The 18,162-nt window shown below is 36.9% G+C and overlaps 1 protein-coding gene across 1 annotated transcript in view; it reads right to left on the bottom strand.

The window, feature by feature from the left end:
* HMCN1 (hemicentin 1) overlaps positions 1-18,162 on the bottom strand; it is a 402,083-nt gene that overhangs the window by 227,380 nt on the left and 156,541 nt on the right. Inside the window, 7 exon segments of the mRNA XM_027767566.1 lie at positions 424-705; positions 2,220-2,498; positions 7,048-7,202; positions 10,945-11,071; positions 13,774-13,921; positions 14,088-14,218; positions 15,709-15,903. Coding sequence (XP_027623367.1) covers positions 424-705; positions 2,220-2,498; positions 7,048-7,202; positions 10,945-11,071; positions 13,774-13,921; positions 14,088-14,218; positions 15,709-15,903 — 1,317 coding nt within the window.

The following is an 18,162-nucleotide window of genomic DNA, read 5'->3' as shown; positions in this document are numbered from 1 at the left end:
ATGAGAAAGGAACCCCCTCAGCCTGGGCCATCTGTTTAAAAGCCTTCAATTTATAGATAAAGACAAAGAGACTCAAGGTTGTGTGATGACTTCCTGAGGCCAAGTAACTGTTCTCTGTTGTCTAGCACAGTCCATGACAGAAGACCGTGTCATTGTTCATTACAGATACTGTCGCCGATGGAAGAATATATGCATGCACTTACAAATACATATCAGAATTTGTGGAAGAGTTATGTGAGATTGCAGACCTTGGGATTCTGCTGATAAATTCACCTCTTGATGAAGTGTAGTCCAGAGTCGAACAGATAGCTATGCCTCCTCTTGGTAGAGATCATTTTATTACTGCATGAACTGAAAGGGATTTAATAAACCAACTGGGTCTTACTATGAATCTGAGAACCAGGTGGTGTCATCCTTACTTACCTAAGACGTCAACTTCATATCTGATCTCCTTTTCTCCTGCCACACTGGTAGCCACACATGCATACTGTCCCCGATCGACTTCTTGGGCACTCATGATCTCCAGTTTCTTCCCACCAGCTTCTATTCGGATGTTGCCATTGGCTTTCACAGGAACCCCGTCCTTTAACCAGGTGAGAACCGGAGGGGGGTTGCCGGCAGCTTTACACTCCAGTGTCAATGAATGAGCCACTACTACTTGCTTATTTGAAGGTGTGGCCAAGTCACCTTCAATCACTGGAGGAACTGGGTAAAAACAAAACAAACAAAAAAATAAAACAACAAAATAAAACACAAGTATTTCAGAGAAGTCTGTATGTAGTCACAAAATACAACCTAACAAAATAAAAGGGGAAAATTTTTTTCCACTCATGGAGTTTATCCATAGAAACCACCTACATGCCTGTTTCCCTCTAAACTATTAAGGAAAGAATGTTAAGGTTCAGCTGATCATCAACTATTCTCTTTATTCTGTAATACCCTGTTTTGTCTGGCTTATGAAGGACAAATAATGTAGCATACTAGTCCTAATGACTACTTGACTACTTTACCTTCTTCATAAGAACCAAATGATCAATAGATACCGGAGTGTAAGGGAGGGGAGTGGGAGGTAGAGAGTGGGTGGGAAGGTAAAGGGAAAAAAACATTTAACAAACAAAAGAGTGTGAAGTACTCTGTTAAACAAAAGTAATTTTTACGTTATAAAACCAAAAAAAAAAAGAACCAAATGGTCTAAAGCCAGTGCTATGATCTAGTGGTTAAGAGAGCCAGATTCCACATGGCTGACTGTGGTTTGAATCCTGGCCCCAGCAGCCTATGAAACACATTGGCCTCTGTTGCGTGTATGTCCCAAACTCCAACAGGGTAGAGAAATGGAGAAGAAAGGATTGAGGTGTGACCATGCCCCATAGAAGGGTGAGGGTGCTTTTATGCTTTCTCCATTTCTCCCTCTCTCTGGTGAGTGCACGTGCCCTTGGGCAAAACACAAAAAAGTCTAGCTGCTCTGAGTACCACACACCAAGGTTGGTCAACAGAAAGGACTGCTTCTTGTTCATCTTCACTTCTGTAAATATTCTTCCAATTCCTATCCATAGATATTGAAAAAGACCAAACCCTTATGTACAGTAGGGGCAAAACAGAAGGAGAGTATGGGAGGAGAAGAGCACAGGAAAGATAATTTGGGGGAAAAAATGGAGAGGTAAGATATTTGTGGGACACCGATATGGTTTATTACCTATTGATGAGGATGTGTATAGTATTCTCAACTGGACTGAGGTATTATCATGCTGGGTAAAGTCTGTTTACAATCCAAATGATGTATAGCAATTGAATATATAAATAATAATAATAATGGGAAAAAAAGATAAAAAAAAAAAAAAGGAAAAGACCAAACCCACCAAAACTTAGTATTGAACGAACTGGATATTGGCATGTTAGAATGCTTAAGGTGAAAGGAGTATGATTGGGGGACCAGCAGTTAGCATAATGGCTATGTTGCTGGACTCCCACGTAGTCAACTGCGATTCGTGTCCCAGACCCAGTGGCTTAAAACTCACGCCGGGCGCGTGTGCGTGCATGCCCAAGATCCTGAGAGGAGAATGGAGGAGAAGGGATTGCGGCGTGGCCCCCCAGGGGGTTTTCTCGCTTTCTGTCTCTCTATCTGTCTCTGTCTGTCTGGTGAGCCCACACGCCCGATAGCAAAAATCTCTTCAAAAGAAAAAAAAAAAAGGAGTATGATTAAACCTTATCTTTTTCCGTACCATACACGTCCACGAGGAATGATTTTTCAGCAGTTCCAGCAACATTGGTTACATGGCATGTATATGATGCGGAGTCAGAGACTTGCGCACGAGGAATGTGGAGAAATTGCCCTTTGTCAATATAAAGGGCTTGCGAGCTGGAAATGACTGGCTGGCCGTCTTTATACCAAGTAATAACAGGCACTGGCAGTCCCCGTGTTTCACATTCCAGTTTGACTATGCCGTTGATCAACGCTGAAATCTCTGTGGTGACATTTCCTCCTTTAATGCTGGGTGGAACTAGGAGGAATTCCAGAACAAAAACAAGTCTATAAGCTTCAATATCTGCACCAAAATCTAAAATACTACAGATGTTTAAATGGTGCATTTAAAGTTAATATAAATTACAATTAGGAAGCCTGCGATATATCTACTTACAATTAGTTGTCTGTCTTGTCAAAGCCATCTTTATCATCCCTTTTTTGGGTTTCAGATTTCAGTAAAAACAGAAAGTCACAGATTCAAAGTCAAGGGCTCATTTAGGGCTAATAGGCGATATTAGAATAACTAAGAAAGTTATGGCTATTAAACAAAACAAAGCAAAAGAATGCCCCAATTCAAGAAGATCCAGTAAGTTTGAAATCCCCCAAAGGAGCAAGCATGTCAGATGCACAGCTACAACTGCATGCCTTCTTCCCAAGAATGCAAAAGGGCTCCCGCTTTCAGAACCAGCTACTGGTAATAGCTACGGAATCTTTCATTTTTGTTTCTTGCTATTTTGTTTTCTTTTTTGCTTATTTGTGCTTTGGGGACTGCCAAGAAGAGTCCATTCACTCAACTTTACTCATTTAATTGGCCGCACGTATATCTTCCCCAACTGGGCAACCACATGCCTGGCCTCACACCACATGAGGCCGGTGCTGTTGGAAAAACAACGGAAAGGCTCCGCCTGGGCTACAGGATCTGAACCGGCTCATTCCAAGCATTGTGCTTACAGCAATTTGAAAGAAGTCAAATGGCATGTATCCAAATTAGAGAGTTCTCATGACATTTGAATGAGTTTTTAAATTTCAGAATAGGATTTTTGTAAAATGTTTTTCAAGTGATTTGACTAAGGCTGTGGTTTTGAAAGAGAGACAATTCTCACGTCCTATCAAGGCTGCATGGTATCAACATGACTTATCACTGAGGAGGTCAGCCCTGACCACCTGGCTGGGTTTCTCCACTACGAAGTTGCTCTTTCTCCCTCTTTTTTTTTTTGAAGGGAGTCACTGTTCCCAGCCCGTGCATATGAGGTGGGGACTTAGGTCCTACTTGAGAAGGAAAACCTACTTAAGCTATTTGAAATTCTTCTCCCCTATGGATTCTTATCCCCAATTTATTTATTTATTTAGTCTTTTATTTTTATCACTAGGGGCATTTTATACTTGGAGTTATAATTAAATAGTACATAATTTATCCAGTTTTGGTCATTTGGAGCCCGTTCAGTTGGCTCTTACTCCCTTTGATATACTCACATTATTTTATTATTTCCTTATTTTCTGGCCCTACAACATGTCCCAAGCTTGTTTGCATATTCTTTGCCTCAGCTCTAGAATTAAAACAAGGTCTGGGTGCCAAGTCAAGTGTCCTAATATTTTTTGGTAATCATTCTTAGAACTAGTTCAGAGTGAGAAACATCCATACACATTTTTTAACACATATAATTTACAACAAAATCGACTGAACTTTGAGTTGAACTTGATGGTAGAATGATTTTCATGTAAGGTAACTGTCTATATAAATCAGAAATCAGCTTACTATGACCCACAAGCTAGATTTTGAGCTAAGAATTGCATTTACATTTTTTAATAGTTAAAAAACAATCAAAAAAATAGTTTGCCATTGCTTTAGATGATAGAAATACTAAATTTCAGCTCCAATTAAATGAAATGTTATCCCCTCAAGTAATTACACTATTCTTATTAGTAAATCTGCACTACCAAAAACTTATGGTTTAAAAACTTACCAAATGGATAATATTTCATCAATAAGCAATTTTGTAGAAATCGTTTTTGTTACATTATGTAAGTATCTCCATACACCCTCAATTTTGTTTTGTGGTATTCAAAGTCTAAAATATTATTCCACTCATTATAAAAAAGGTCTGTCAAATTCTACTGTAGATTATTACTTATCAAATTCAAGCCATCATTTTGAAATCCTAAGAGGGAACATTTTATTCAGGCTTTAAACTTTAATTTTGATCCGAGACTATGTTATATGTTAAAATAAATATAAATACATGTCAAAATTCTGGCTCAAATCACCTAAATTAGCTGGCTATCCTAATTAGTTAAAAGACACATCACGGAAGCCAAGAATATATATTCACCAAGTCCTCACCCACTATGTTTCACAAATGAGTATCGTTTGTACAGAAAAGGGTCTTTTTAAAAGTCTGTATTCATGAATTGAGAAAAATTATTCAAAGAACACTTGAGAACACTTGTAGTTGATGGAAGAACATACTATTCACTGTCTAAATTCGGCAAATACATCATTATTTCGCTTCCTGTTTTACTGTAATTCTTACATATTTGCCCGAGAACTATATTTCTATTTGGCAGAGGGGGTTACATAGAAAGGAAAAATTAGACTGCACATTAAAATACTCTCATGAATGTACATTCAAAGATTTTTTACACTACTTAGGGAAGCTTCAGACCTCTGAAACGCATGCACAGATCACAGGTTAAAAACTTATGTCTCAGAATTACTAGTTGTGGGGGGTCAGAAGGTGGCATAGTGGTTAAGGGCACTAGAATCCCACCTAGCCAACCACGGTTTGAGTCTTGGACCTGGTCGCTTTCTCTCTCTTTCTTTCTCTTTCTCTCTCTCTCTCTCTCTTTCTCTCTCTCTCTCTTTCTCTCTCTCTCTCTTTTTCACACTCTGTCCCTCTCTAGTCAAATTAAAATAAATAAATAAATAGTTAACTATAATAATAGTTCTTTTCTTTTAAAAGAATTACTACTTGTGAATGTATATGATCTCCCCAAAGAATAGTAACATCCTTTTACTTTTTTACTTCTTTCACAGCCTTCTTGTTCTTTCACTCCATCCCTTTTACCTTTCCCACTTATTTATCTCCATTTCTATTCTTATTCAAGTATAATATTCATCTCTCTCTTGTAGATACTTCAGCCCACCTTCTTTACCTTCATGTCAGTGCACAGCTAAGGAAAATGAATAAGTGATGCTCTCAGTCTGAAATCCACTTACATATTATCTATGGCTTCCTTACAGCCAGCCAAAGCACAACATTTATTTCATTTTACATATTTTAAGAATAAAAGCATTTTCAAAATTCATGTTTGTTGATGCTGGCAATCCTCCTAGAGAGGAAATGGCATTCTTTCCTGAAGTATAATAACTCAAAACTTATTATAGTGTCTTTTATTTCAATATAAAACTATCAACTAGATATCTAGGTTATTTTTTTCATTGTAAGTCTTTGATATCTGACATGCATTTTTTAAAAAAGAATTATTTTATTTAAATGTATTTATTTATTTATTTATTTAAATTTGACCAGAGAAGTACAGAGTGAGTGAATGAGTGTGAGAGAGAGAGAGAGAAGGAAAATGGGAAAGGAAGTTGCCAGGTCTGGAACTCAGACCGTGGTCACTCATGTGGGAGTCCAGTGCCTTTAGCCACCACTCCACCTGCTGGCCCCTCTGATGTATATTTTATACTCTTAGCACTTCTCAATTTGTACAAAACACATTTCAAGTGCTCAACAGCCCCACTTGGCTCATGGTTCCCAAACTGGACAGAGCAGCACTAAACTAGCCAACATTTCCTGAGAGCCGCTGTGTGCCAGACATTGCACTAAGAAGCACACAAAGCAAAGGTATGCTCTTAGGATATTTGGATTGCTCAGAGAGAAACAGTTCATAAATAAATAAATCCATAATTAAGCAAATAGGATATGAGGCAGCAATACGTGCCATGAAGAATGTGAACTACAACAATGTAAGAGAGAGAGCAGCGGCTGCTTTTACTGGGGAGGTCTTGCGAGGAAGTGACATTCAGAAACACCTGAACTGTCCGTGAGTGCCATGCACTATGAGTGACAGAAGGTACAGTGGTTGAGCAGAGCCATGCTTTTTGTTGCTGCTATTGTTTTTGCTTTTGTTTTGTGTCTTTAGTTTTTCTGTATGGCACTTGCACTAGCTGGCCCCAAGGTCTATTCCTTTCTATGCATAAGTCTTTGTGCTTGTGATGTAATGTTCCTGTGCCCACATATGGCTCTAGTTATAAAAAATATGATGGCTTTGGCAATCACCTTCCTTGGAGGATGTTGATAATTTTAGCAAAAATGAGGGCAACATATCTCTGGTGGGGAAGAAACAATGGTCATTAAAATGCTATCAGCTGGTCACAATCACATGCCAAGATGAATAGGAAACTGAACAATTAAATTGTTTGCCTACTATTGACTTCTAGTTCATACCACTATACAATTTTTAAAGTTCTTTGAAAAGTATTTCTCCTTAGCATTTGATTTGTGCATGTATATACTAACTACTTAGGAAACTCTTAATCACTTAAGTGAGATCATACAAAACTCACTAGATCACTAGAAGAAATCTACGCTTAATGATAAAGGTATAATGGTAAAATATACTAAAATGGGATGTCATGGTCTAGCCTAACACATGAAAACAGGCTCCTTCTTCTCTTGAAGGAAGCACCATTCCCAATTACTCAGCACGGAATGAAAGCAATTAAGAGTCAGAGTTGACCTTGCAGCTCAGTTCATATCGAGAGCTGATGATGACAAAAAGCAAAAGGAAATCACACTTACCATAGATAGTCAGTTTTATGTCCTTGGCTTGTTTGCCAGCGGCATTAGACACAACACACTGGTAGCGTCCCTTGTCACTTCTTCGTGCATTCTTTAGATGTAAAATTTGTCCTCTATCTAGCAGCTCAATATTAGGGTCTCCCAAAAATAAAGGCCTAGAAAAAATAAAATTTCATTCCAAGGGTCCATTTTTGCCTCCCATGTTTCCTCTTTCAGTACACACAACAAAAATTATGAAGTAGTAGAAGATTAAAAATACAAATCAAATTTGATGCAAAAATACAATAATGTGATCAGTATTCCTATTTAGAAGAATGAAACTATTAAAACATTTTACTAATGAAAGTTAGATAATTACCATTTTCAGAAGAAAAGTTTCTGCATTTTAAACAGAAAATTTTTAATAACAGAAACCCAATAGTGTTAAAATTTGATTCATATTTTTCATCCATTCTTATTCATCTTATTTTATTTTGGTTTACATACTCAAAATTTCTACCATCATCTGGAAAAGAAAGACTAAGAGTTTCGACCCTGAGATAGAAAAGATTGAAGGAGCAACAGGCAGGCCCAAGTTACTGGTTTGAACTCATCAGGGACCCCAAATACAACCCTACTAAAAGACTTAAAAATGCAGATTCAGGGAACCAGCAGTTAGCGTAATGGCTATGTCGCTGGACTCCCACGTAGTCGACCGCGGTTCGTGTCCCGGACCCGGTGGCTTAAAACTCACACCGGGCGCGTGTGCGTGCGTGCCCAAGATCCCGAGAGGAGAATGGAGGAGAAGGGATTGCGGCGTGACCATCCCCCCTGGGGGGTGATTTCTCGCTTTCTGTCTCTATGTCTCTCTCTGTCTGTCGGGCGAGCGCACGCGCCCTACAGTGAAAAATCTCTCCAAAAAAAAAAAAAAATGCAGATTCAATCACTCAACACATGGGTAGACTTAAGTAAAAATTCACCAATTATTTGATGGACAGTTGAGTCCATATGCTTTAATTTACACACACATATATATATGTATATATGTATATATATATATACATATATACATATATATATAAATTGAAATTCATATAAATATATACACATATATAAAGTATATATGTGTATACATAAATAAAATTGAAATTTACATATACACATATGTATATATAAATAAATTTATATTCAATTTATGTATATAAATAAATTTGTATTCAATTTATATATACATATAAAAGAAACATTACTCATTATGTAAAACTAGATAATAGGGAAAAAAAACAAAGAGTTGTAAGTAGCCTAGTCTTTCTTCAGAATGAATTTAACGAAGCCTTAAACCAAGAACACTGTAAAGTCTATAAAGCATCAAATCACTGACCTTACCATGTCTTTTTTTTAAAAAGATTTATTTATTTATTTGTTTGTTCATTTATTCTTTCATTATAGTTTGATCAGAGAGAGACACAGAGAGAGAGAGGAAAGTGAGAAAGCAAGCCACCAGGTCCAGGACTTGAACCGTGGTCAGCCACGTGGGAGTGTCCAGCGTCTTAACCACCGTGCTGCCTGCTGGTCCTACCATGTCTTCATTTCTAAACATCTCTCTCCAACTCTTTTTTTTTTTTTTTTTTTGCTTTCTTAGGAACTCGTTTCTTTATCCACAGTAGAGTACTATGGTCTTATAAAATCTCACAGTGAGTGAATCAAAATTTTCCTTTCCTGTCTCTTCTGATAAACTATAGTTTTGCCTATGACTGAACCAACAATACCACAGATCTTTTCAGATTATAAACTCCTATCTCCCATAGTCCTCTTCATGGAAACTACAAATTATTTTTTCATTGGCTATGTTAAGATTATCTTTGTTTTTGTAAAAAAAAAATCCATCCTCATTAATTTGGGACATTTTATTGTCTTGATTTTTCCTCAGTTTGTTTTTCTTTATAACTGTATTTCACAGTAAGGAAATGTTACAGACAATTCAGTCCATAGATCCAGAATAACCACTGGAGTGGGTTCTGAATGTTCACAACATAATATAATGTTAAATGTTGCTGGTATTGAATATGTTAATCCTTGATTTATTTATTATACACTGTATACATGCTTTGAAAGACCATTCTGTACCCTACAAAGATGTGTAGCGATTATATGTTAATCATAAATTGTAATGAAAATTTTTAAAAAGCTAAGAGTTTAATATTACAATGGGAACTTCAGACCATGCGATATTATTTTAAACCAATGTCATAATAATAGCTGGCAAACTATTGACAATAGAATGAATGATTATTATTTACTGAAAGCAATAAGCATATGAACTTCTATAAATATTGCAATAAACATGAATGTTTTATAATCATAACTATTAAAAGATATTTATACTAAAAAAGTTCATATATAGCAGTCTAGGAAGTCTTTTTCTATTATACAGAGTTATTTACAAACTAGTATAAAATGCTCCCTTTATGTTACTTGCAGCAGCTTTATTTTAATACATCTCAATTATTCAATTCTATGATAGCCTAAGAATCATACCTTTAGAAATCATTAATCTTCTTTCTAGAAGACCCATTGCTAGTCTTCAGAAAGTTGCAGGTGACTCAGCCATGCAGTGAATAATTAGCTGTACTGCTGTGCTAATGAAGCACTAGTCAGACCACACAATTGGGTGGAAAACATTTCATCTTTCATTGTAGTGTCCTTTGCCATCTCTTGGTATGACACTTGATAAAAAGCTCTCAAAACTTAAGAGAATGAAGTACCTCGGCTTAATGCATTTTAAGTAGTAAAGGAATACTTAATGTCATTCTAATGTACATTACTTTGAAGCTTTTCTTGATTTTTTTTTATGTAAGAAAATTTAAACAAAAAATGTAAAGATGACACTGAGAAAAACTGTCCTTGGTTTATTACCCCTAATGTGAATCTTTTCTCTAGCTGTCTCACATAATTGGCTTGATTTATATTCTTCTGCAAGTTTTTTTTAAACACTTTCACTCATACATGAACTCCCAAAGAAATCTCAAGTTTTAGTACATGTTATTATTCTGCCTTTCTTTTCACTCTACAGTAACTATGGAGGCAATTTTGGTCCAAAGAGCTTGATCACATTTTACTGCGGTGCCGCCGTCTGGCCCCTGTAAATCTTGAAGCTTTGTTACTGAGGCCTTAGATCCTGCTCTCAGAAACCACAATAATACAGTAGCTGTGACCACACTGTGAGAAATGATCTCCCCCACACAATACCAATCACTGCAACTGTTCGAGTGGGAAAACCTCAATTGCCCTTGAGACTTGCAGTCTGGGAATTCTGGTTGTCTCTCTTTGGTTCCTGGTTGACCACTTACAGAACAAGATAAAACATTCAGGGGTGGGCAGGTGGCGTGGTGGTGAAGGGTGCTGGACTCCCACATAGCCAACATGGTTTGAGTTGCAGACATGCTGGCTAGCTTTCTCCCCCCACCCCACCTCTGTCCTACTCTGGTCAAATTAAAATAAATGAATAAATAAATTAAATTAAATTAAATAATTTTTTAAAAACAGAACTAGCTTAAGCATTCATATTGCTGAACATTTTTCTTTTTAATTTCATGTAAAGACAAAAATCTCTGCATTTGGATCTTGCATTTTTCACTGTTAGTCTTTGGAGAGAGGATATTTAGTGTATAATAAATTTAATTCCTCTATGTTTCTAATACATTTCCATTATTTAAGAAATGTTTTGTAATCCATGAGAATGAAAGACAATAGAAGACTTCATAACTGTTTCTGTGGACAATATATTGTTTTCCTTTATGCTCATTTCATAATACCTGATGGGAGATAAAATAATGAAGGGGGAGAAAGTCCACATATATTTACACATCTATTTCCTGCCAACTGAACATGCACAACAAGGGCAGGAAAGACACTCACTTGCCATCTTTGAACCAGTTAATAATGGGAAAGGGGGCGCCTCTGGCTTGGCACTCAAGGCTGATGTCATGGCCGAGGACAACTGAGACGTCAGATGGGGAGCTGGCACCTATGATGGTGGGTGGAACTTGAACAAAGACATTTTATCATGAAAACCGATGACTTAGCAAAAAGACTTGGAAAAAGGCAACAAATAGGCTATGATTTCTATATTAATTTACAAGGTTATAACGTTAAAAATGAAATATTACATGGTAATCACTTTTCATATTGCATCCATGTGCCCACATGTTAAATTTAAACATGAAACACTTTGATGAAATATATGTCAGCAGGACCATTGCTCTCAAGAATGATGATAATATTGGATTCATTTTGAGGCATAGTAAATTCATTTACAAAAGGGAATAGAATATATGTGAGCAGTAAAGAACATATAGTGTAATTTACTATTGCTATAAATTTTAAATAATAATGATATAACATCGATCCTACAATGTTCAAAAGTTATACGTCATTCTGTCAAGTTGCTTGAAATACATTACCTTTGTCTCTTTTAAATGACTCCTATGCTATAATTGGTATGAAATATAACATGGAAAAGAATAAAGTATACTTGGTTTGTTTTTTTTTATTAATTTCTTCTATGAGCATGAGAGAGAGCATCCCTAAAAGAGATTACACACCATGGTCTACCCCCAGACTCAGCCATGTCTTTATCAAGGGCCCACATGTGAGTGTGTACCCAGAAAGGTGTCCAAACATGAACCCAGAACCTACCATGTGGGTTAGTCTCACAAAGTGTCATGCTTCACTGCTGCACCACCATCTGGTGCTCTGCTGGGTTTTATGCTCGGAACTGTCTAGCACGTTACAGAGCTTGGAGGCATTCCCCTGATCCTACTCTAACACTCCCCTCACACCATCATAAGGTGTTTGGTGTTCATTATCAGAAGAATGACCTGTCACTAGAGGATTTCGGCAGGGGGGAGAGTGTGGTGTGATCAGATTTGTGCTGGCTGCTGAGTGAAGAATGGACAAGACTGGCACAGAGGGGTACAGGGCAGCAGGTGGGGGCTATTACTTTGTTTAGCTTGTAAATGATGGTATACTTTGGTGGCGAAATAGAGAGAGGCAAAAAATTTAACATGGAATTAGGAAATAGACATAACAGGATATAAATAGATTTGAAGAGTTGGAAAGAGGGAGTTGGGAAGAATGAGTTCCAGTTTGGGAAGAAGCAAGAGGAAGAATGGAAGTGCTGTTCACTGTGGTGGAGACTGAAGGAAACCAGAACAGACATTGGTTCAGATTTTTCTGTGGGATTTATGACTGTGGTGTGGGAGAACGCTAGATATTTCTTCCTAGAGCTCGGAGACGTCCAACTCTGAGTTAAGATACACGTTTGGGAGTCATCAGCAAATAAATGGAGTTGAAAGTCAAAGGAATATCTAGAGAAATAATGCCAATGAGACTAATAATATGAAAGATTATTGCCTTTGTTTCTCCTGTCTGTATTTAAATTTTTTTAAAAAAATTTTATTTTGTAATTTCTTTTTTACATTTTAGTTGTTGTACATCTTTATGACATACAATAAGGCTTTTCAAAGCATACACGCAGTCTGTGATAATCAAATTGAAATATTACCATATACATTGTTTTCAACTAAGAACCTTACATGCCCCCCCCTTTTAATTTTAGAGAGATTTTTGCTATAGGGCACATGCACTCACCAGAAAGACAGAGACAGAGAGACAGAAAGTGAGAAATCACCCCTCAGTGGGGATGGCCATGCTGCAATCCTTTCTCTTCCATTCTCCTCTTGGGATTTTGGGCACACATGCACACATGCCTGGCATGAGTTTAAGCCACAGGGTTCAGGACTCGAACCACAGTCGACTCCATGGGAGTCCAGCGACATAGCCATTATGCCAACTGCTGGTCCCTGTATTTAAATCTAATAATGGTAATTTTGGGGAGTGGAAATGCAAAGTACTTTGGGCTTTGAGAAAACTAATGTGAGGGGTTACTCTTATAGCAGTTTTTGTATGATAATTTTAATACAGGATCATTTTGGGACTTCACTACCACTCTAGACTTACGTACTATATGCCTATTTTACCTGTTAGTGAAATATTGAAAGTGAGAAATTCTATCACAAAGTGTGTTTTATATGGCAAATGGAATTTCACACATTAAAATTATAAAACATTAATTGCCATTAAAATGTTTACCTTTTCAACTAAGAACCTTACATTCCCCCCCCTTTTTTTTTAGAGAGGATTTTGCTATAGGGCGCGTGTGCTCACCAGAAAGATAGTGAGAGACAGAGAGACAAAAAGTGAGAAATCACTCCCCCGGGGGGATGGCCACACCGCAATCCCTTCTCTCCTAAGGTAGGGGAAGTGAATTTGCTACCTTCTCCAGTTCAAGTGCCTAACAGTTTGAGGAGAGCCACAGCATGAATGAATTCGAGTCTACATGGTCCTGTATAGAACTTCCTAGAAGATTTTCTGCCCACCTATCTGAAGAAATGAACAAGGGTAATAATCTCCTATTTTACACAAGAGAATATCACTTTTGAGTATCCGATACTTTGCAGTATGTGCTCAGACATTTCTCTATTATAAATAATAAAAGCCTTCAAACTTCCTATATTACATGGTGCTGGTTAACCAATATTCGAGAAATAATAATAGAGTGTGAATAATAATTTTCTATTAATAATTTTTTATCTTTTTTACTTTTCATACAGGTTCTATACTACGTAGGAAATGTATTTGAATTGTAGGGTTTTTTTGTTGTTGTTCCAAAGGATTTTTTCTTACCTTGCACATCAATAATAAAGTACTTCTGAGAAATGCCTGCAATATTAATCGCTTTGCAGGAATATTTTCCTGCATCCTCCGGGGTGACTTTGAAGAGCTTCAGTATTTTCCCGCTGTTCACGATCTGAAGAGTGCTACTTTCAGTCACCTGTAAAGGCCCGAATGGCCAGTGTTATTTCCAATTCTAATAAAAATGCGTAATTAAAATGGAAATAAAGCTTTCATATTATTACTAATAAAAAATTTTGAAATATGAGCAACTGATTTCAGACACAGAGGCAAGGAATCACACAAACTTGGATGTTTCCATGTACCTGGACATCATCTTTATACCACGTAATGATGGGAGATGGAGTACCTTCCACGTCGCAAACCAAACTGGTCAGCTGATTGACCAACACTGACACATTTGCTACTTGTTCTTTATCTTTAATTACTGGAGGAACTGAGAGAAAAAATAAAAGAAATTATGGCAAGATTGTTTTATAATAGATATTTATAAAGTTTCTTTATAAAAGAACTTACAAAGCAAATTCTACAGGCTGGCAGATGGCATGGTGATTAAGGTCCTGGACTCCCCACATGGCCGACTGTGGCTTGAGTCCCAGACCTGGCAGTTTGCTTTCTCTTTCTCTCTCTGTCTCCCTCTGGTCAAGCTGAATAATAATAATTATAAATAAAATTAAATGGATAATTTAAAAAAAGGAAAGCAAATTCTGAGACAATTGATGGCTAGAAAAGTTAGTCATATTTAAGCATATGCTTTACTATACAATGAAAAAAGCTTAACCTAATAATGTATTTACATCTCTTATTGAATTTTTACTTTATTATTTCAGAGTTCTGAATTTCAAATGAAATTACCAATAAATTTAAGAGAAAACCCATTTATTCTACATAACACTCAAAATACAAACTGTCAGGATCTTAAACGTGGGCCTCATTATTTGGCTAATGAGAGTGAATATTACCCACTATATATGAAAATCAATGTTCATCAAATTTTAAAATATACATACCCTTTGACTCATGCAAAATGACATATGACAGGATTTGTACGGATGCATCACTTATTATAGCAAATAACTGGTAAGCTATCCTTCACTGAGGGAGCTTAAACAAAAACTCGCATAGACATACAGTGAGATAAGTTATGAATATTGAATAATTCTCAATACAGATCTTTTATTGAAATAGAAACATTATAGAGAAATGGAAATATAATGTTCTACTACCAGTGCAGTTTTTACATATAAAAAGAGCATAAAGTATTATATTCATGTTTTCTTATATATGTATAAAACTTCTCTGAGGAGATACACATGTGCGCGCGTGTGCGCATGAGCACACACACACACCTATTAACTTTCCTTGTCTCTAAAGAAGATAAGCAGATAGCTCATGCAGGGCCAGAAGGTGTTTTTTACTACGTGTGGTTTACTACCACTTGAATTTTTTTTTTTTTTGAAAGGTTTTTCCTATAGGGTGCATGCACTCACCAGAAAGACAAGAGAGACAGAGATATAGAAAGCGAGAAATCACTCGCCAGGGGGGATGGCCATGCCGCAATTCCTTCTCCTCCGTTCTCCTCTTGGGATCTTGGACACGCATGCACACGCGCCCGGCATGAGTTTAAGTCACCGGGTCTGGGACTTGAACCACGGTCGACTACATGGGAGTCCAGCAACACAGCCATTATGCTAACTGCTGTTCCCACTATCACTCGAATTTAAAATGATATAAGGTCATAATAAAAAATAACATGCGATTTGAAATTAAGAAATAGATTCAACCAGACCACTAGTTTTATATTTGATAACCCCTATTAATATCAATATTCACGAATACCACACTGAGAATATAATTAAAATATTTAAGAATTTGAAAATGTCACACATTCCATTATATGTTTTTAGTATCTTTTTCTGTATTTACCATGGACTTTGAGGTTGTATTTTCTTTCGGTGGTTCCAGCTTCATTGATGGCCACACAGATGTACTCCCCATTGTCATACGGTGTAACAGAAGCAATGACCAACAAGGAGCCATCCTCCAGGATAGAAACACCAGGCTCTTTGCCTGTCAACTCTCTACCATTGTGTAACCATTTGATTGTGGGTATTGGGGTACCTAAAGAAAAAATTAAAGTCTTGTGATATTTAATAACAAAATTCAAAATTTTAAAAAAATATCTAATATAGCAATAAGAAATAAAAATGTTGTTATGATTATAATTTATACTCTCAAGTATTATGCTCCTTTCAAGATATTGTACCTGGTCTGGACATTTGAAGAGATTATGATAGTTAATGTCTCTATTTCCTGACCTTAAGGAACCTATGGTCTCAAGTGTAAAGTTTAATGAAAGTTCTTTTTATCAAAAAGTTCAGTTAATGAGAACTAGTGGAAACAAGCTTGTATTAATTGTCTAGATAAGGGTGAGAGTTTTTGGGTAAAATACAGAAGAGTAAAAATAAAATACTGTCACAAGACTACAACAAGAAAATTGACCAACCACATATTAACTCTATACTAAGAATTCTTTATTTAGCAATATACAAGGCACTATCCTAAGCACTTTTAAAATTTACTTAATTCCTACAAATATAGAAAGGCTCATTAAATAAAATTAGTACAGTTACAAAAGGTATTGTTAATAATCTTAAATAATAATACTTAAAAATTGACAAATAATCAAAGATTAGTCAAGAAGAACAGCAAGAATATATAGAATGTGTCACTGAAGCTAAACCCAAATTGAGTGAAGGACTTAAGAAGTGACCATAAAAGTTAAATTTATGAGATAAAATACAACATCAAAATTGACCAGTTTAACTCCATTCATAGTTAAATGTTGGTAGATGAGGAAGAGAAAATAAACCAACGGACTGCAGTTGTCTATTCATACCGTCAAGGAAAAAAAGGAATTATAATCATATGACATTCTACTCATTCTTTTAAAGACTTCAGCCAGACTTACTTAACATTTGTTGAATTAAATGAAAAAGTAAATGAATGGGGATCAGCAGTTAGCGTAATGGCTATGTCACTGGACTCCAACATAGTCGACTGCAGTTCGAGTCCCGGACCCAGTGGCTTAAAACTCACGCCGGGCACGTGTGCGTGCGTGCCCAAGATCCCGAGAGGAAAATGGAGGAGAAGGGATTGCAGCGTGGCCATCCCCCCGGGGGGTGATTTCTCACTTTCTGTCTCTCTGTCTCTCTCTGTCTGTCTGGCGAGCGCACATGCCCTATAGCAAAAACCTCTTAAAAAAAAAAAAGTAAATGAATGAACAAAAGAAAGAAGTTGCATTATCTTTATTTTACATATTGTACAACCACCATGTTCAGGATGAAATTCATAGCAAAAGAAATGAAAAGGCATCTAGTTACTTCAAATGAATTCAAGAATTATATTCTAGGTGAAAATAAGGAACTTGGAAGAGATGATGTTTCCAAGTGGAAAAGGGAAGTCCAAACAGAGGCCAGTTTGGGAATCATGGATTCATTAGCAAGCAAGGAGCCACAGCGCCACTGGCACATACCTAACCTATGGCCCTTCTAAAGAAGGCTTCCTGTCGTGGCTTTGCTTCCCAAACTCTCATAGGCTCTAGGAATGGTTACTGATGATCCTCTAGATATCTGGAAGGCTTGTTAAAGGTATCTTTACTTTTATGCTGATAGAAAATAGGGTGACCATTGGTGACAGCTACTGCTGAGAGATGCAAAAGTTTGCTGCAGAAACAGCCTTGAGGACCAGGAACATCTGCTAAGAGGCATCGGTGGGAGCACTAACAGTACTGACTGCCTAGAGCTTTTTAGCAGGTTCTGAGGGAATTCTGCTTGCCCATTTCCAGAACTGCTACAAACCCAGTTTGAGTCACTGCAGATGAATGTACATGTGAAAGAGGATGTTCGTAACCAACTCCCTGGCATCCAAAGTAAGGGTGAGAGGAGCAGTATCTCTTGCTTATCCCCAAGGAGAGATAATTGGATGACATGGAGATCCAGAAATTAAGGGAGAGGAAGGACTGGATAAGCATCCAAGATCCCAGTTACAACAGGGCTCTCAAACACCAGTCAAGGGTAAACCTAGAAAAGGGGGGTTATAGAGGAGAAATATCTAGAGCAAATGAGACAGTCCTAGTGTGTACCTCTAGCTGGTTGAGATAATGGAAACATTCGAACTAGCTTTAACTGTCGTGTTTTAAAGAGAAACCTTACTCATCACAGTCCCTTCCAAAAATGAAATAAATCATAGGAAGGACATGAACTTTCTGGAACACGTACTAAATTTGTCAACTCTGAAAGATTAACAAGTCATTCCATTGAAGGAAATAAAATACCTGGGAGGGAAAAATACCTATTGAAAAAGCTGTAATTTGAAAGA

Source organism: Tupaia chinensis, unplaced genomic scaffold (assembly GCF_000334495.1).
Source record: "Tupaia chinensis unplaced genomic scaffold, TupChi_1.0 Scaffold144318_1, whole genome shotgun sequence".
Classification (NCBI taxonomy): domain Eukaryota; kingdom Metazoa; phylum Chordata; class Mammalia; order Scandentia; family Tupaiidae; genus Tupaia; species Tupaia belangeri.
This window is presented reverse-complemented; position numbering and strand designations above follow the sequence as displayed.